The 21106-nt window shown below is 44.8% G+C and overlaps 1 protein-coding gene across 1 annotated transcript in view; it reads left to right on the top strand.

Annotated features, from left to right (window-relative positions):
* Window positions 1–21106, top strand: part of PTAC3 (plastid transcriptionally active 3) — a 145275-nt gene that overhangs the window by 12527 nt on the left and 111642 nt on the right. Inside the window, exons 2-4 of the mRNA XM_087379130.1 lie at window positions 9561–9732; window positions 9984–10201; window positions 18316–18376. Coding sequence (XP_087235256.1) covers window positions 9561–9732; window positions 9984–10201; window positions 18316–18376 — 451 coding nt within the window. The remainder of the gene's footprint in view (window positions 1–9560; window positions 9733–9983; window positions 10202–18315; window positions 18377–21106) is intronic.

The raw sequence follows: 21106 nt of genomic DNA, 5'->3' as shown, positions 1-21106 counted from the left end.
TGTGTAGTCAGAGACAAAGAGAATGACTATGCTTTGGTGTTGTCTGGCACTTTGTATCGGGGTCTTTTTCAGCTTGATATATATGAGAAAAGATCCAATCTTGCATTATCAGTGAGCACTTCCACTACTGCGATGCATAATGTGGAGTTATGGCATGCCAGGTATGGGCACACATGAGCTATGGCAGCTTATATGGTTGATGCATTGCCTCCTTTGGAGTCACCTCCTCCTCATGCATGTGAGGGTTGCATCCTTGGCAAGATGCATAGATTTCCTTTTGAGAAGGATGGTGCGGTAAGAGCTACTAAAAAATTACAGCTCATACATAGTGATGTCTGCAGTCCCATGAGGACACCAGCTTTTGGTGGTTATCTCTATTATGCTACATTCATAGATGACTTCACCAATTATACTTGGGTCTATGGTCTTAAGGCAAAATCAGAAGTGTTTATGCATTTCAAACACTTTGTGGCTATGGTTGAGAATGAGACATGGCTCAAGGTGTAGACACTTCGCACAGATAGAGGGGGGGGAGTATATGTCTCATGAGTTTGAGGCATTTTTGAAGGAGAAAGGCATCAGGCATCAGCTTACAGTGAGGCTTACACCTGAGCAAAATGGCAAAGCTGAGCGCAAGAATCACACTCTTATGGAGATGAATAGATGCATGCTTACCATTAAAAAGTTACCTCACAGGTTTTGGCTCAAAGGCCTCACGTGTGCAAATTATGTTTTGAATCGGGCTTCCACAAAGGCTTTGAACACAATGACTCCCTATTAGGCATGGCATGGGAGAAAGCCTTCAGTGGATCACTTCAGAGTTTTTGGTTGTGTTGTATATGCCCACGTGTCTGTGGAGTTTTGACATAAGTTGTCAGATAAGGCACTTAAATGCATTTTTGTTGGGAATAGTGCACAAAGCAAAGGCTATCATCTTTGCAATCTGGTTTCTCGCAAGATTTTTGTAAGTAGAGATGTTATATTTTCAGAGAATTCAGCACATACACATGCTGAATTTACTATTCGAGCTTCTTTAGATGATGTTTTTGAGGGGATGCTTCCTATAGCATTTGGTTCCCTAGCTGAGGCTCATGCTGAAAATCAGAATTTACAGCAACCTCCTCCTGATCCACATGCCTCGATTCAGCCACAGGCTGATTTTGTACCTCCACAGGGTGTGGATGAAGTTTTCAGGCAAGAGATTCAAGAGATACATGCAGCCAAACCAGTTCCGAATTGGTTGCTACAGTCTCTCAGGGAGAGTAGGCTTGAGTCCTGGCAGGAGTCGCAGTGCAAGGGGGCTCTTTCAGTTGAGACAGCTTATGCAGGTACTCTTCTTGATGAAGAAGAACCTGACTCTTTTGAAGAAGCAAAGGATAATGTGCATTGGATGCATGCCATGCACAATGAATTGCAGTCCATTGAGGAAAATTAGACTTGGGATGTTGTGGATTTGCCACCAGGGAAGCATGCCATTGGTACCAAATGGGTTTTCAAAGTGAAACGGAAGCCAGTTGGGTCCATAGACAGGTACAAGGCAAGGCTGGTTGCCAAAGGCTATGCACAGAAGAAGGGCATAGATTATGAGGAGACTTTTGCTCCTACATCATGGATGACCACCATAAGGTTAGTTATTGCCACGGCTGCAAATTTTGTTTGGAATGTCCATCAGTTGGACATAAAACCAGCTTTCCTTGATGGGGACTTGCAGGAAGAAGTTTATGTCAAACAACCTCCTGGATTTGAACATTCTGGCAATGCAGTTCAGGTTTGCAAGTTGAACAAAGCTTTATATGGGTTGAAACAAGCACCACGTGCATGGTATGCCAAGATTGATGCATTCCTGGCAAGAAAGGGGTTACATAATAGTCCCATGGAAAGCACTCTCTACATCAAGAAGGATGGGGGAGTCATTCTTTATGTAGATGACATGCTGCTCACAGGGTCAAATGAGGAATTAATTTCAGATTTCAAAGCCGAGTGGAAAGCTGAATTTGACATGACAGATTTGGGCATGCTAAATTTGTATTTGGGGATCCAGTTTGTACAAGACAAGCGTGGCATCGTTATGTCTTAATCCAAGTATGTGCAGAAGCTCTTGGATAGGTTCAACATGCATGATTGTAAGCCTATAGCCACTCCCATGGAGCCGGGGCTGAAGCTTGCTTTGTATGATGCATGTGAATCAGTGGATGTCACACTTTACAGCCAGGCTGTTGGATGCCTCATCTATTTGTGCAATACTAGGCCCGATATTCAATATGCAGTATGTCAGGTGAGCAGGTATATGCACAGCGCAAAGACAACACATTGACAGGTTGTAAAGCGCATCTTCCGTTCTTTGCAAGCACAAAGTCTTATGGCTTGATGTTTCCCAGAGGGGGTGACTTGCAGATGCATGCTTATAGTGATTTAGATTGGGTTGGAGACTATGATACCAGGCAGTCCACTAGTGGTAATTGTTTCTTTTTGAGCAAAGCTTGCATTTCTTGGCTGAGCAAGAAGCAATCTACAGTGGCTACTTCCTCATGTGAAGCTGAGTACAGGGCAGCTTTCAGAGCGACAATTGAATGTGTTTGGCTGTGTCGTTTGTTCACTGATCTTCGTCTCTTATTGGAGGGTCCTTCTTCAATTCTCACTGATAGCCAGAGTGCTATAGTAGTGGCAAAGAATCTTGTGTTTCATGCTCGAACAAAGCACATTGAGGTTCATTATCATTATGTCAAAGAGAAGTTGCATGCACGGGAGATTAGTATGATCTATGTGTCAACACATGACAATCTTGCAAACATCTTTACCAAAGCACTTCCACGTGAGAAGTTTGAGGCATTTCGCAGTGCCCTAAACTTATCTCCTTTTGGTGATTGATCACTACCTTGTACACCGCATTGGCACTGCAGGGGGTGTTAGAATTATTATCATATTCTATGCAGTGACCAATGTATTGTAATAAGTAGGTTAGGGGCACTTTTCCCTCATTGAGGTTTTTCCCCCTAACCACAGTCCAATACCTAACTACGGTTAGTGGATAGGATAGGGTTTTGTCACTTAGATAAAACCCCTCACTCTTTTTTTGTACTTCACTCATTCCACTCTTCTATTCAGTACACTTACGTTTGCTCACTCTCACTCTTGCTCATTGCTCACCTTGCTTCCAGACTATCTCCATTGGCTCGCCATGATAAGTGAAACTAAGTCGGTGAATCACTGCTCATGAGGTGTTGAAGATCATAACCTTAGTTTTCCCAAGGTTGACCGTCAAGTCTCTCTCTCTGCAGAACACCTCTAAGGCCTCTAGATATCTTTGCAGCCCCTCCGCTGAAGAGGATATAAGAACTATATCATCAACATAGAGCAATATTTGTATGAGAAGATCACCGAGTAATGAACCCTCGCCCCCTAGGCGATCTATGAAGGATGTGATCTCATTGATGTAGAGTCCAAAGAGAGCCGGTGAGAGAGGCCAGCCCTGCTTCACCCCAATTGTGCTCTCGACCTAATCCGATAGACCACTTGAAGCACGGACCCTACCTATGACTGACTCATATAAGCTCATCACACTTCAGATCAACGTCTCTGGAATCTGCATCTTCTGTAGTCTCCTGATCATATGGGGTCGTGGGACAGTGTTGAAAGCCTTTCGTAAGTCTATGAAACATGTGTAGACTTTCTGATGTGTGGACCTTGCCTCCTCAGTGACAGCCCTCAGAGTGAAAATATGCTCTATAGTAGAGCACTGCCTCCTGAATCTTCCCTGCCTTGGTGCTTACTGTCCCTGTGCCTCTGCATGACTGCTGATCTCCCTCTCTAGTACCGATCCATAGATCTTGGCCAATGTGTGGCCAATCATGAGGGTGCGATAGTTCCCAGTGCCCATGAGGTCTCCTGCTTAGTGTATCGGTACGATAGTGGTGGTGCTCCATGCTAGTGGGAAGTCGTGACAAACTGCAAGGTTAAACATCTGTGCAAAAATTGGGGCTAGAACCTCTTGCTCATGTGCGAAATGCTCTGTCTGTAGGCCTTCATGATCCTATGATTTGCAGTTGTGGAGCCGGGGAAGTGCAGCCCGCACATTCTGCATAGTGTATAGATGGCAGGTAGTGGGCTTGGGCATAGAGGACATGCTTGGCGGTGTCTACTTTGGGACATCATATAGGGAGCATGCATAAGTGTGCCATACTCCCAGATCAGTAATGGGAATGGGTGGCTTCCCCTCCGAAAGAAGTCCCCATCTAGTGGTCAGGTCTCCTTCTCGAAATGATCTGATGATCTCATCAATCCCGTATGTGAGGAAGGCTCGTCTCTTGCGGCGTGTCAACTGTTGAAAGATTCGCCATATGGGAAACATGTGAATCTCCCAAATGATGGCCATCTCTGAAGGCCATTGTAGATGATGAGATCCTGAACAGCTCCCAGCTCGAGCAGGTGTTGCCCATATGCTATCACATGTGATGTATCTGCAGAATGCCTCCGAATCCCAAGCTCTGTTGCATCTAACTCCGGCATCATGTGGGGGTCCCTGTTTGGAGAACTCTATGATATCATCATGTATCGTCTCATAAGGGTTGTGTCCCTCTGTAGTGACCTCATGAGCATATGATGACGTGTCTGGAGGGAAGTAGCATACTGCAATGAAGATCAGTCGGGCATCTAGCAATTGGACTCGTATCCACATATGACGTGCATGTTCCTCTCTTCGTACCACAGATATGAGTGGTTTCAAGTGTGTCTTGAAAAGGACAGCTATGCCTCCAGAGCCTCGTACTCCACTATCTATCCTTAGTTCTCTCCTATGAGCTGACTCCCAAGTGTATCTTGTCACTGTGGGCAGCTCTCTCTCTGGGCTCTCATGTGTCTGAGTGTAGAAGATGATGTCTTTGTCTGTGTATGTCTCCGAGAAGCCACTTGGGTCGAACCAAAGGGTACCATTACAGTTCCCATACAGCCGTATTCAGCTTGTTTTGTGCACTCCCCTCCCGGATCTGACACCGTCATAGTTCCCCTTCTTCCTTCTCCCTTATCCCCTCTGTTAGCTCTTTCCCGTATAATTACTTTTCCATCCCTGTAGGCAGCCCATTTCCCTGCTTCCCTTGCTGCCATTACCCGTGAGAAAGAAAGTTTATTAAAGTCTTCAGAAGACCGATGGGTCTATGAGACTATGAAAAACTTGGTACAAACGAGTTGTGGTGGTGGAGCTACTAAACGAGCATCCACACCAACGCAAATGCAAAAAATGCAGAATGTCAGTACTAAATCCTAAGGCCAACATAGTCATGTCAGTAGTCGACTATCTCATCATCATCATCATCATCATCATCACCATCAGGACATCAGGGTGGATGAAGCAATGGGGGCTTGAAATCGGCGATAGAGTGTTGTCGACCACTCAAAGGTGCAGCCCTGGCATGTCTCTTGGTCATAGCTCTGCGTCTAACCAGGGCTATTGGGACCCCCGTCGGGCGGGACCCGGCTCTAAACATGGAGGGGATGTCCCCAAGTGTGATTTGTGTGTCAACCCTCTGTCTGAGTTGTCGGGTCACATGCTTCGGGTCACGGTCATGTCGAGGCCTCGTCCCGCGGGTGTCCATGTGATCTGGCTGGAAAAACTTCGTGATAGAGCTCTGAGAGGGATCAGCCAAGGAAAAAGTCTGCTCCTATCTTCGTGCTCGAAGTATCCTCTCGCAGTGTCTGAGTATCTCATGAATGAAACCCTGCCAAACATCGCTAGTCTGGGTTGGAGATGAATCGGGCCAAAATCCCATAGCTATCTTTGAAGAGGCAGTAGAAACGCCCTCGAATCTCATAGTAAACAAGACACCTAAAGATGAAGTGCTCCTTTGTCTCAACCTCCTGCATGTTGTGCACAAAGTGCATATGCACCTCTCCCTGGGTAGTTGCTCTGCTCTGCCACTCTCGATACGAAGTCTATGTGAAGAGACCCGGAACTGCCTAAGAGAGATCCTCAGTTGAGTGGGGTAAGTAAATCTATGTGTACCCTAGTAGGTCAATGGATTATGGAACCCTCCGCTGTGATATGTAAGAAGTGATCTCTGTAGAAGCTAAGCTTCACTAGAAGATCACTCGGTCCCAGCCAGGTCCGGAAGGTGTGTAGTTGTAATAGATCCTCACAGATAACTGGTTGACCTCGTGTGATAGGAGGGGAGAAAACGGAGCATCCATGCTGTATTGGAAGGGAGGTAGTCTGTCCATGTGGAGCCCCAGTCCCTCAAACCATCTCTTTGTACGTGCATACGAGCACCTCTGGTCCCCTCTTGCTGCAAGTGCCATAGAAGAGGACAGTGCTAGCCATGGTAGCGTGCTACACCCAGAGGTGTAATCCCCATACTCCCTGACTCGGTGCATATACGTGATGACCTGAAATGCAACATCTAGCTGTAATGGGGGTGACCCAAACTCCGCCCGAATGATTTGGTGAGGAACGGATGGCTTACCACAGATCATCCGTGATAACCTGAGAACTTGTAGCTGCTCCACACTGGCCTCTGAGAGAGAGAGAGAGAGAGAGAGAGAGAGAGAGGGGTGTATTAATGTCGTCGGGAGACCTCGCGGGTCTATGACACAAAGTACAAAATACATGTAACCCATACAAGCCACTGTGGGCTGAGAGCAAAGGGCACACTAAGGCCCTTGCTGAGAGAGAGAGTGAGTTTATTAAAAGTCTTTTTGCTTAGTCATCTTCTTCCTTTCTCCTTCCTTTCTTGTTTTCTTTCTCTTTTGTTTTGTTGACTTATTTTAGTATTCACTTGGTTTGCCCAAGAGACTCTGCGGGTCTTTAGAAACCTAGTCTAGCTGCTTTGGGCACTGATGACGACATAAGTGTTGCTTTGCTTGCTAAGTATGCCTTCCTTTTGTTTTTTGTTTATCTATTTTTTCTTCTCTTCCATTTTCTCTTTTATTTTCTATGTAGATTTTTGATCTTTAGAACAATAAAAAATCTAAAATTGTATGATTGGACATATTTTAGTCTTACAAAGGTATATTAAAAGTCTTTGGAAGACCAAAGACTCTATGAGACTAAAAGAACCCGACATAAGGAGCTGAGGGGTGGAGCCTCTAAGGGAGTATCAACACACATGACGAATACAAAAAAATCCATAATCCTAATGATATCAATACATAGAGGGAACTCTTTGAGCTCATGAAGAGGATGGGGGGCTGGTGACACTGTGATGATCATTTGGAAGCTGGTTAGGTGGTGTCGCCGCGGAGATTGAAAATTTTCCTCTCCATCAAGGGTCGCCGATGTGTGAGGCTATTGTGCAAGTTTTAGATGTGTGAGGCTATTGTGCAAAATAAAACCTGTGATGGAGCGCTGATGGCTGTTAGTGTATATGGTCCGCTGTGGTCTGCTAGCTATGGCCTTGCGACATATAAGTGCCACTGTCACTTGTCGGCCGTGTCTCCGATCTAGTAAGCATGGAGGGAAGGTCCCCTAGTTTGATCTATGCATCGACCTGTTGGCAAGTCAGGTGTGTCTCTCACTTTGGTCCTCTGATCCGCCGTCTCCTTGACCGTGCTAGTCGGTGTTGTCTGGCTGGAAAAACTCAGTGATCATGCTTTTGATTGGAGTCTGGTGGTCCACCTTGATCTCACGGATGTGTCTTGCGCAAATGCTCCCTCTGTCAGATGGCTTGCCTCATGGATTAGAGCCACTAGACATCTCTAATCTGGTTAGGACAGGAGATTGGATAGTGGCCCGAAACCATCCCTAAAGAGACAGTGATAATGACCTCTGATCTCATAGTACACTAGGCATTTGAGAGCGAAATGCTCCAACTCGATCTCTTGATGATCGCATAGAGTGCAGATGCAACCCTCCCTAGATATGCCCTCGGTCCATGCACTTTCAATGTGCAGTCGGTGTGATGAGACGCATAACTGTCCGATAGATATCCTCATGGAATTGGGGGATGGATTGTGTGCACCTTGGTGGATCAATGAAGCCCTTTGCTGAAATCGGCAAGCAGTGGTCTCTGCAAAAGTAGGGCTTCACAGGGAGCTCGTGAGGTGCCGACTAGGTCCTAAACACATGTGACTGTAAGGGATTATCTCGTATGACCTGGTTTACCTCGTCATATGTGAGTGGCACTGAGGGAGTCTCGATGCTGTATTGGAAGGGGGTAAATCTATCTATGTTGAGCCCTAGCCTCTCATTCCATCTACATGTACGTGCATAACATCTCTAGTTACCCTCGGCTACCAGTGCCATAGATGAGGATAGTTAGCCATGGTAGCTTGCGTCACCCTGTAGTGCAAGAGCCATACTCCCTGGTGCGGTAGAGATACGTGATAGCTTTGAACTCTGTGTCAATTCGTAGTGGGACTATTTTTGATGGGGACTGAAGGCTTACTGTTGATCATCTGTGATAGCATGAGAGCCTGGAGCCTCTCAAATCTAGCTGAATCTTTCTCTGATAGGTTTGGCCCTCAACAAGGACTGCCCTACATACCCACTAGGTGGACCAAGGAGTCAAAGAGAAGAGTCTTGGTTAGGAGACCCTGTAAGTGAGAGTGAAAGCACTACCTCTCGAGTCTAGCAAGTGCAGCGTATCCCTTGCTTAGTCGGGCCTGCAGTGCTGGTCGCATCGTGAAGATGGGGCCAGATAAAAGAACCCCCAAGTATGTTGGGATGCAACGACCTCCACATTCAAGTTGTTTAGCATGCTTCTAGAGATCACATTTGAAAAAGAGACCAGTCCACTCAGTCTCTCTATTGCTGCGTGAACTTGCCAGGACTTCACGGTTCTTTGAGTATTTAGAAAAAAACGCCTACTTTAAAATTTTTGGAATGTCTCTTGGCAAGCTCGAATCCTTGAGTCCATCATTGTTGCTAACTTGTGCATGGGGGAATTCTCTAAAGAGATCCTGGTTCTTCCATGGATACTCTAAGAAAACAGCCTTCAATGGCCTCCAAGCAGGTCAAGCACATTCTCAATCATGTTTTTATCGATGTAGATTGCAGTATTCCCATAAACTATGTATCCCTCCTCCATGTTCACTTCTTGCAGGCCTTTTGTAAAGAGAGTAAAAGAAGCACCTTATCTATATAAGGTAAAAACTCTGCTGGGAAAGGAGACGATGTGTGGCGAGTGAGCCTAATAAGCCCAAACTGAAGGCAAGGGGCGACTAGGTGGCTGCATTAGGGTCCATGGAGTCTGAAGAATCACCTCTGGAGTGTGCTATAAGAAGATCCTGATATGCTACCATCACAAGGATCCGCAGCTAGTCCCTAGCCTTGATATTCTTCAATAATATTTCCCTTGTCATCATGTGAGATTAGGCTCTCACATGTTTTTTCATAGGATTCATCATGCCATATGGAAAAAAGAGAATGAACAGTCACATACATGTGCAAAAAGGTCAAACATGTAACTTTGTATATCGAGGCTAAAATAACCAACTATAGATCTTTCCTCTTCTTTTTGATTACAGGTTCAATTAGTAGACATCTATGTGTGAGGTTCAACTAAACTCTGATACTTGAAGGATTTGTGATTGGGATATCGTTGTTGAATATGTGGGATCTTGTTTTGTTGCAGTTACAAGCTTTAAGAAGAGAGATGAATTTACGACAGATACCGCTGCATGAAACCTTCATGGCATTAATAAGATCCTTTGCAGCTAATGGACAACAACGTAGAGGAGAAGGGATTCTGGCAATTATGGAGTATTTTAAACTCGATCGTCGTATTGCATGGTTAACTCTTGTGGGTATGAGTTGAAAGTGTCCTCTTTGAGCCTTATTTTACTTGCATTTTGCAACATGAAAATGAAAGATGGCATTTGGTGGGAAGATTAAACATGAATGTTAGGGACCTTTTTTTTGCTTCTCTTGGTCCTGATTTTTCAAGCAGGTCTCAGGTCTTGAATTTCAAATTGTTTGAACTTTCTGGGTCCTTGTCTTTTCAAGGTCTCGGTTCTTGAATTTTAAACGATTTCAACTCCATGCATGTTGCATACAGAGGATCTTCTCAAAGGGGGGTATCTTAAGGAGGCCACTGATGTATTCTTAAAGGGAGCTGGAGCGGGATACAAGGCAACTGATCAGTTATACGATGGCTTAGTAGAAGAAAATGCAAAAATTGGACACCATGCCAATTGCATTACAATTTTACGGCATATGGAGTACAGGAAAAGGACATGCAAAACTTTTCATTACAACTGTTTACTCATGATAGAGGTATGTGTAATGCATTATTTTGGCCTGATTGATGATTTTTTATTTTCTCCCATTTTATTGTGCATGATGGTTATTGTGAAATCAGTCTCTACTTTTGTTGTGGTTTTAGAGGATGAGTTTGGGCATGTTCCTGGATTCATCTAGGTATATAGCCTTTGCCTTAAATGGTGCGTTGCCCTATCAGCTAGATTTAGATTCTTGTTTGGGAGAGACTAAACTGAAATCGTTTAGACTTCACAAGCAGTTATAGCTTGAATGAAGAGGTTTTGGACTACTTTTTGATTAGCTTTCTCCTTTAGTGCTAGCCTTCGTCATGGCTGAGTTTGCCCTTCACCTGAGTGCCGACAGAAACTCAGTACGAAGACTTTGTATAAAAGGATGTTTAAGTATGTGTGGGTGTGTGGATTTGTATGTGTGAGAGCATATTTTTATACTATGGTCATAGTAGCTATGTTGGGGTAAAGGCACATTGCCAACCCTTCATTAAAAGATAGGACACCTATGACTGTCTTAAGACAGTCATAGGGTAAACCTAATCCTAATAAAACACAACTGAGTTTGTGGTGTGGCTCATCATTTTTCACACCCGCACTTGAGTGTCTCTCTCTCTGACTCTCACTCTCTTGCTCTTCTTCCCCCTTGACTCTCCCTTTCAACTGGTATCAGAGCCATTCCCTTCACTCCCTAGCCTACCCACCCCCCTTCCGTACGGACGTACGGACAGCGCCGTACGACCGTACGTCATCCGTACAGTCGTACGGACGGACTTCGAGCGGCCAGATCTGTGCAGGGCGGCGGCGCATTAGCGAAGGCGGGCTGCAGGGCGACAGCGCGGGCGCGGGCTGTGGTGTGGGCACGGGAGCAGCTCAGGCGTGGGCACGGGCGACGACGCGAGTCGCGGGCTGTACATCAGCTGCTGACAGCAGCAGGGCGGAGCTGCATCAGGCAGCTGCACAGCAGCTGCTACAGTTGCATAGCAGCTGCATAGCTGCTAAGCGGCGTCGCGCAGCTACTCCAAGGGCAGTCGTACGGACTGCCGTACAACTGTACGGACGACGCCTTCACCACACCTGCAGGGAGTTCCATCAGGGCAAGTACAGCATTCGATTTTTCGTTGAAAAGACTCGACATAATTTTTTTTTTGGGGAAGCGCGCCTACTGCAGGTACAGAAAGTACAGCAGGTACTCTGCAGGTACAGAAAAGTACAGTAGGCACACAAATTTTTTTTTGGGAGAGGAATAGTGCTGAAGCACTCTGTTTTGTGCGTGGTACATGCATGTACGCGCAAGTACGGAAGTACATGAAGCGTTCCTGATGCATTCCTAAAGCATTTCAGCTGTATACTGTGCATTTGTTGAGGTACAGCAGGTACTCTCGTGTCCCTCACGCTTGAGGTGACTTGTGCCACAGTGGTGGTGTTTGCGCAGTTACTTGTCTTTCAGGAAGGTCAGATGCTTGTTTTGCAGAAGCTTTTATGCATTTACTGAGTGCAATTCTCAGTTTTGGGTGACAATTTCAAAGGGCTTTTGCCTGGACATGTTTGCAGTATATGCCTTGAGGCAGTGTGTAGCCTGTGTAGCCAGGGAGCACACATTTGCTTTGTTTCCGCAGTGCATTTGGTGACATTTGTTGCAGGTCACATTCTTTGTACGCACTTTGAAAATCTGAGTTGAGCCACGCTTGGTCAGGGCGCATCGAGTTTACTCGGTCCCTAATTGCCCATCGTTGACAGTGCTCAAAAGATTTTCTTCTTGGTGTTTGTACGTTGTGATTTGTGTTGTTACTGAGTACACAGGGGCAGTCTATGCATTGCACATTGTCAGGTAAAAGTGTCAGAGAGTTTTTCATATTGCATGCTACCTCAGTGTTGAGGTGTTCTCCACTTGATTCAGGTGTCAGATCAAGGGGCTTTTGCCCAGACTTTGTTTGACAGCACTTGGGTTACCGACAGAGATCTTCAGATGCATTTTCTCCCCTTGGTATAAGGGTGATTGCTTGGGATTTATCCCATTTACTGTTGCAGGTTATGTGACAGGCTGAAGTGTCATTTTTTTTTGGGTGTTTGCCAAGTGGTTTCTGCAATTTAACTCAGTGCAATACCTCATCTGAGGTGGGAGAAGTGATCAGTACAGTCAGTACAGCAGTGTTTACAGCAGTGTTTGTGGTTTGTCAGATGATTATGCACTGTTAAGCACTTGTTGAGCAGCTGCAGCAGTCTGAAATTACTGTTTTTATGCCTCTTTGAGCACAGTACAGTGTGTCAGAAGGTACAGTATTTGCAGGGTCATTTATTGTTTTGCTGCAGATTTTCCTGACAGTAAAAACAGCACCATTGAGAGTGCTTCTGGCTCTTAAATAGAGCAGGTTTTTCTGAGAAATCAGAATTTTTATTCAGTCTTTTTACTTCCAGGGAGTCAGGTACTTTCCTCATCTGATATGGCATCAGGGGGAAGTGATTCTTCAATTCTGAACATAAAGAAACTGGAAGGAGCACACAACTATGCATTATGGGCAGAACAGTGCTTGAATGTACTTCTGTTAAAGAAGATTGCTAAGCCCATAAGGGTGAAGGGTGTAAAGCCATCTGACATGGCAGCTGATGACTGGGAAGAGCTTGATTTGTCCGCAAGGGCAGCTATCATGCTCACTATTTCAGACACTCTTGTGTTCAATGTACAGGCTGAAAAGACCTCTTATGGTCTATGGCACAGACTGGAAGAATTGTATGCTCAAAAGAGTTCAGCCAGTAAGGTTTATTGGCTGAAGAAGCTGGTCGATCTTCGCATGAAGGAAGGTACAGCTATGACCTCACACTTGAGTGAGTTCAATGCCATCTTTACACAGCTGATTGCACAGGGGTTGAACCTTGATGAGGAGTTCAAGGCTACTTTCTTGCTGTGTACCCTCCCCGAGAGTTGGGACACTTTCAAGACCACCCTGTCAAACTCGAATGTCACTCTTATTTATGCTGATGTAGAGAGCTCTCTCCTTATGGAGGAGATGAGCAGGAAGAATAATGCGGGCAGCAAGTCTTCAAATGCTTTGCAGGTACAGGATAGAGGCAGGACTCAGCAGAAGGGGAGATCTGCTAGTAAGTCCAAATCCCGCAGTCAGTCCCGTGGCAAAAAGGACATTGAATGCTTTTATTGTGGCAAGAAGGGACATGTGAAGTCTAAGTGCTTCAAGTTTATACGGGATCAAAAAGCCAAGAAGGCTGAATCAAAGGATGCAGGAAATGCAAGCAAAGGCAAAGGCAAGGCCAAGGCAGATGACTTGGATGCAGTAAATGTTGCAGCAGAGGACAGTGACAGTGACATACATGATGTTTTATGCTCTTCTGCTGTAATAGCACATGCTTTGGTTATTGATGGTCATGACATGCACACCTGGCTCTTGGATTCAGGTGCTTCTTTTCATGTTACTCCTCATAGGGAGTGGTTTACTTCCTACACTGGTACTCATGGAGTTGTTCATCTTGGGAACAACTATGCATGTCAGATTGCAGGGATTGGCAGTATACAGATAGTATTTCCTGATGGACGGTCATTTATGCTTGATGGTGTTCGCCATGTGCCGCAAATCAAGAAAAATCTGATTAGCACTGGCTTATTGGATGACAGTGGTTACCACACCACATTTGGGGATTCCAAATGGGTGATTACTGATGGCCAGACTGTAGTGGCTGAGGGTTTTAAGAGTGATACCTTGTACCCTCTTTATGTTTCCAGTGTGGGTAATCATGTTGTTGCCATAACCGAGCTGCCAAAGGTTTCATTGTGGCATAGCCGGTTGGGACACATGTCTGTTAAAGGAATGCAAGAACTATCACGTTTGGGTTATCTGCCGCCTCTTTCTTTTTCAGATTTGCCTACTTGTGATCATTGCATTTTTGGCAAGCATTCTGTGACTCCTCATAAGAGGAGAACTCCCCAGAATAGAGCACCACTTGATCTAGTGCACACTGATTTGTGTGAGATGCCACAGTTATCACTAGGGGGTGCAAAATATTTTATTACTTTCATTGATGATGCCACACGCAAAGTGTGGGTCTATTTCTTGAAGCATAAGGGAGATGCCTTAGATGCTTTCAAGAAGTTTGTTGCTCAGGTTGAGAATCGGACAGGACGCAGGCTGAAATGCCTCAGGTCCAATAATGGGGGTGAGTACTTGTCACATGCTTTTGTGCAGTTTTGCCAAGCTAAGGGCATCAAACAGGAACTCACAGCCCCTCATAATGCATCTCAAAATGGTGCAAGTGAGCGTATGAATCGAACTATTCAGGAGAAGGTTCGATGTATGTTGTCTTATGCTGCATTACCCCATGGCTTTTGGGCAGAAGCCGTGCAAACAGCAGTTCACATTATTAACAGGTCACCAAACAAGGCTTTGGAGTTGAAAGTGCCAGAGGAGGTGTGGTCTGGCAAGCCACCCTCATATAAGCACTTACGTGTATTTGGCTGCGAGTGCTTTGCTCATGTACGCAAAGAACTACGCACCAAACTGGATCCAAAGTCTATCAGATGCATCTTTATGGGTTATGGTGACGAAGGTGAAATGGGGTACAGGTTATGGGATCCCGTTAAACGGAAGATTATACGCAGCAATGATGTCATCTTTAAGGAGGATAGTGTACACAAGGAACCCGTGCAACCTGTGAAATACAGGAGGGTTATTTATGATGATGTTGGACAGCAAAGAATGCCCATTTATATGCAGCAGCAGCCTGCTGCAGATCACCCTGTTCAAGAGGGTATACAGGCTGAAAATCAGCCAGATAATTTTGCCAATGATGCACCACTGGATATGCCAGCAGATGGAGCTGTAGCACAGCCAGATATGGTGGTACAGCCACCTGTCATGCATGAAGAACAGGCTGGACAGCAGCCTAATCCGGAACATTTTGTTAGGAGGAGCTCCCGTGTACAACGGCCTCCTGCCAGGTTTGTTCCAGGAGCCAATAATGTGGCTGATTTTATCATGCTGACAGATTGTGGTGAGCCTTCCAGCTTCAAGGAAGCTATGGGAAGAACGGAGAAAAAGAAGTGGGAGAAAGCCATGCAGTCAGAAATGGACTCCCTACTTCAGAATGATACATGGGACTTGGTGCAGTTACCTGCAGGCAGAAAAGTTTTGCCATGCAAGTGGGTTTACAAAGTCAAAGTGGATTCAAATGCTTTACCGAGGTATAAGGCCAGATTGGTTGCCAAGGGATTTAAGCAAGAGAAGGGCATTGACTTTGATGAGATCTTTTCCCCTGTAGTCAAGATGACTACTTTGAGAGCAGTGTTAGCTCTTGTTGCTCATGATGACATGGATTTATGTCAGATGGATGTGAAGACAGCTTTTCTTCACGGAGATCTCCATGATGAGATCTATATGAGTCAGCCAGAGGGATATGCTGTTAAAGGGAAAGAGCAGCTTGTGTGTAAGCTCAAAAGGAGCTTGTATGGACTCAAGCAGGCGCCAAGGGAATGGTACAAGAAGTTTGATGCCTTCATGCAGTCCCAAGGGTATCATAGGTGTGAGACCGATCACTGCTTGTACACCAAACGGGCAAAGGATGGCAGTTTGATGCTACTCATTCTATATGTGGATGACATGCTTATTGCCAGTAAATCTCAGCATGAGATTAGTGCTTTGAAGAAACAACTGCATAAGTCTTTTGATATGAAAGACTTGGGTGATGCAAATCATATTCTTGGCATGCGGATTACTCGTGACAGGTCCAAGGGACTTTTGTTTCTGTCACAAAAGGAGTATATTGACAAAGTACTGCAGAGGTTTAAAATGGAGGGGGGAAAGTCTATTAGTACCCCGTTGCCTCCACATTTAAAACTCAGCTGTAAGGACAGCCCCAGATCAGATGATGATAAGGCTGAAATGGCCAAGGTTCCGTATGCATCTGCAGTTGGTTCTTTGATGTATGCCATGGTTGCCACTCGTCCGGATATTGCTTTTGCGGTGGGAGTCATCAGCAGGTATATGGCAAATCCAGGCAAGCGACATTGGGAAGCAGTGAAAGGTGTCTTGAGGTATCTCAAGGGTACCAAAGACTTGTGCATATGCTATGGTAGGCAAGATGCATTGGTGCATGGTTTTACAGATTCAGACTATGCAGGGAATGCAGATAACCGGAAGTCTACTACCGGTTATATTTTCACATTTGCAGGAGGTGCTATATCATGGGTGTCTCGGTTGCAGAAATGCGTTGCACTGTCAACCACAGAAGCTGAATATGTTGCAGCCACTGAGGCCTGCAAGGAAGCAATATGGCTTACTCGGTTGGTGGGAGATTTGGGCATTACAGGAGATATGCCAGTTTTGCATTGTGATAGTCAGAGTGCTATCATGTTGGCAAAGAATCCGGTCTTTCATCAGAAGACCAAGCACATAGAAGTGAAATATCATTTCATCAGGGAGGTACTGGAAGACAAGCGACTTGAGCTTGTGAAAGTGCATACTGATGATAATCCTGCAGATTTGCTCACTAAGAGCTTACCTACAGAGCGGTTTGCACATTGCCGCCACATCATGGGATTAGGATGAGACCATTCTTATTTTATGGTCTTGTATACAGTAACTGTATATTGCTGTAATTTTTTATTCTTTTCTCCCCTTTAGGCACATTGGCCTTTAGGTGGGAGGTTGTTGGGGTAAAGGCACATTGCCAACCCTTCATTAAAAGATAGGACACCTATGACTGTCTTAAGACAGTCATAGGGTAAACCTAATCCTAATAAAACACAACTGAGTTTGTGGTGTGGCTCATCATTTTTCACACCCGCACTTGAGTGTCTCTCTCTCTGACTCTCACTCTCTTGCTCTTCTTCCCCCTTCACTCTCCCTTTCAAGCTAGTCCCTGCTATGCGTGATGGAGTTTATGGTTTTCAATTTGAAGAGTGACTATCGTGAGATTGAAACTGCACTATGTTGTGTTTTTAGAGGATGAATTTGGGAATGCTCCTGGATTCATCTAGGTATAGGTATATAGCCTTTACGTTTGTGTTTTGAAGTACTATATAGTTAGAATGGAGCTTAATTAACATGCATTAGCCTGTTCAATATGCAATATAGAAGTGGAGCTGTACATAAGGAAAATATTATTTAGTGCCACCCACTCCTCTTGGATATGTTCAATGAAGATTAACAACCAGCTCTTCTAGAGGCCAAACAATTGCTGTGTTAAAAATGGTGATTAGATTTATTTAATTCAGTAGTGATGTATGGAGCTTCATGACCTCTGTAGTAGCTAAGAGGCAAAATCACTAGAGCTGCCATCTGCCACTTGTGGTAGCTTAACTAGATCAATGTATCCTAGGTGACTTGTGGTGATCTCAACTGAGTCCCTCCGATATCCATATTGCATGGAACCGGAAACATAGGTGGCCTTGTGGCCATGCGGCAATTGAGCTCATTGGTCCAAGTTCTCTCACAGTTGTGATTGTCAAGTCCAAGCGTGTAAGTGGTATTTAATACATCCTATAGACATCATATTTCAATACCTGATTACAAATCTTGGAGACTCTTTGACAAGATATTGGGCATGATTGCATGCAGGATGATTTTGGTACTTTACTGCACCTTTTCTATCATGGGCCACTCCTCATTATAAGTTAATAATCATTTCAAGCTTGGTGGTTCTCCTTGGTAGGGGTTAGTGATCTGGGCTAGAGCATAAGGATGGACATACTACGACAAGCTCTTTTTCTGCCTGCTATTAATGAAAGAGAGGGGGGGAGGGGAACATTTGCTGTACAGCAAGAGGCTGGGCTGGCACAGCAAGGAAAACAGAGGAGAAAGGGAATGGTAAGGGTATGAAAAGAGGAAGAGCATGGAGGCTAGATAGGGATTGAGAGAGTGCTGCCGGTGGTAGGGGCTGCAAGCAGGAGAGGGGAGAGAGGGAGAAGAAGCAGGAGTTTTGCGGTGTGAAGGGGGAGGGTGATGGAGAAGCAGCAGGATGGAGACGGAAACATTGACAGATAATGTGCAAATCGGCTTGGAAAGTCAATGCTGGTAATGTGACAAGAATATGTGCTGGTGGTGGTGTTGATAGAATGCTTTCTATGGAGCTTCCTATGTGCTTATTTTTGAGCACTAATAGTGTTTGTCACAGGCAAATGCAGGGGAGGCAGACATTGCATTGGAAAGGTTCGAGAGCATGAGGTATGGCAACGGTGAGTACCTCATTCCTTGTTGATGCTCTTTTCAGGACCATGTTGGTGAACATGCTAGGCTTTAGACTCATAATGCTTACAATGACTAGCTATTTCTGGCCAACTTCTTGGCCTCAAAACTTATGGTTTTTGGTTTCCTATTTGAAACTGTAATATGTGAAGCACCTGGCTAATCTGTTGTAAATTTGGAAGCTTTATTGAATGCCAAAAGGTGAGGCCTTTGGGTAGCTATACTATTATAATGCTTCTCTGTTCCTCTTTCAAAATCTAACGTGTGAAATATGCATCTGGCTATTTAAACCTTTTGAATAGTCTGAAAATTTGAAAGGATAAAAAAGGACAGCCTAGTGAGTATTCTGTGTGAAAGGTACGTGCCTGTTTTGTGCTGTGATTCATGAAGGATATTGATGCTATACTAGGACATATGAAGAGAATAGGATGATGGAAAGTTCATGTTGATAAGTGTAAAGTGTTCAACACAAACAATGAAGAAGAATTGAAAACTCTGAGAAGTGGAGTGAGTGATCTTTTGACATGTTTACAATAAAACGTTTTAAGGACCACTGGCAGTTAGAACGTCTTTTGCACCGACAGTGTAACAACCTCATGTGTAAGAATGTGGCAAGCTTGGCATAGCAGTCTGATAGTAGATCTGTAGAAGTCGAAGCAGTCTGTGTAAACTGTGTACAGGGGTTGCAGCAAGAGAGACCAAAAGGTATATAAAAGGAGCAAACCGAGCAATATAGAACAGTAGGTGGAGCAGAGGCAATAAAGCAGAATCATGCTGTAAGAATCAGGAGATGGATCAAATAGACCCTTCAGGGTCTTCATGTATCTTCTAGGAATGACGCTTCCTGTTTTGCAGGAGTTTTCCTTGGTGGTTCTGGCTCCATAATTTGTGTCTTTTCTCACAAAGTGCAAATCTGGGTACCTTTGGGGGCGCAAATGTTTGAAGTGCCTCGGGCTGAGACTTCCAAGGGCTAGAGGGGTTGAACAAAACCATCAACAGTGAGGTGAAGGAAGTGGGGTTTGTTAGAAAGCCATTCTAACATCTCATCTCCCTTTGTTGCCAGTTGCATGGACGAGGAAAATTCCAACCATGGGAGTCTACCTATAAATGGCCATTCTGGCGAGCTAATACAGTGATAATCTGGAAGGAGATGTCAGTGTGCAAGGATTTCAATAAAAACTCTCCAAGTATCATACTTTGTGGAGTGGTTGCCTTACTTCGGAAGAGGTGAGCAATTACCCGAATTTTGTAATTTCTCGACCATTGGGTAGTAGGGTCGGAAATAGGCCAGCCCCTGGTATGACTTGTAGGTTAGTGTTAGTTAATGTGCTAGCGCACTAGCACTATTAGTTCCCTTAAAGTCAACCCTTATAATTCAAATTTGCCCCGTGGTTGACCAGGCTAGGGTTGTGCAGTTAGCCTTCAAAGCGATTTCTCATCACTTCAGTTGTACTTTCGCTTGCACTCTTGTGCTGCTGCAATAACATTCACACTCACATTTTGACTTCTTGGCTGGTGTACTTCTGCTCCCAAAATCCATCAAGGAATGCTTTCTAAATGGGTCATGGTGAGCAATGTTTGCTGCCACATGACCATGATCTGGGGCAGCAGCAGTAGTACTGACAGCAAGTCCCTTTTGCTGCTTTTTCTTTTCAGAAGCGATGCGCTTGTGACATTCAGACATGTTATGTCCTGGCTTCTGGCAATAATTACAATGTTTGCTGTTTTTCTTCTTTGTATCAGACGGGGCAGAATTAGATGAGTGTCTAGCAGTAGATGAGCCTCTAGTAGGTTTGGGTTTGTTGTGATTTTGCCCATTCTTTCCCTTATTTTTGTGATGAGCGACAAAAGCCTGATTTGCAATTTGAGAGACAGCACAATTTGTTCGACTCTGCTCTTCCTGTAGGAGAAGGGAAACAAGCTGGTCGAAAGTATAAGTGTTGGGATTGCCCATGGCAACCAACCTCAATGTAGTAGCAAACCCCTGGTAGGACTCAGGAAGTCCATTGAGTGTCGTGGACACTACCTGAGCATTTGAAATAATTTCATCCACATTAATGAGCTACTCTTGAAAATCCTTGATTTTTGTGATATATGCATCCATGCTGTCTCCCTCGTCCATTTTGACATTCTCCAATTGCCTGCGTAAGAAAGCAACACGTGCCTCATTGCGAACTTGGTAAAGGTGAGCCAAGATGTCCCACGCAGCCTTTGATCTTTTGCAAGACCGAATGTGAGGAATGATATGTGTCTTGACTGAAAAACCAATGATAGAATGTGCTTGGGCATCTCTACCATCCGATCTGGCCTATTCGGGTGTAGTAGGTGTGGCTGGAGTAGTAGTAGATCCAGAGGTGGCTGTAACAGTTGCACCAGCGGTGGCAGTAGATCGAGAAGTGGCTGTAGCAGCTGCAGTAGCTGTAGCAGAAGCAGAAGTGGATGCCACAGAGGAAGGTCGAAGATTCGATCCTGAGACAATACCCCAAATTTTTTTAGCAACCAACAAATGTTTCACCATGTATGACCACATGGGATAATTGGGTCCATCGAGCTTGTCCTCAGCTGAGAACATACCCATCCAATCATTGCTTCCCATGGTAGAAATAAATCCCTGAGGGCAAATATGCCGAAAAGAGGGCAAATTGGAAAAAGCCCCAAATTGTGCTGCAAGTTGCAAATGTGATTCAATGTTCTGCAATTCCAAGCCAATGTCAATGTTC

This window comes from Dipteris shenzhenensis, chromosome 9 (assembly GCF_047967505.1).
Source record: "Dipteris shenzhenensis isolate YYH24624 ecotype China chromosome 9, Dip_SZ_1.0, whole genome shotgun sequence".
NCBI lineage: Eukaryota > Viridiplantae > Streptophyta > Polypodiopsida > Gleicheniales > Dipteridaceae > Dipteris > Dipteris shenzhenensis.
The sequence above is the reverse complement of the archived record's forward strand: the minus strand, read 5'-3'. Positions and strand labels throughout refer to the sequence as shown.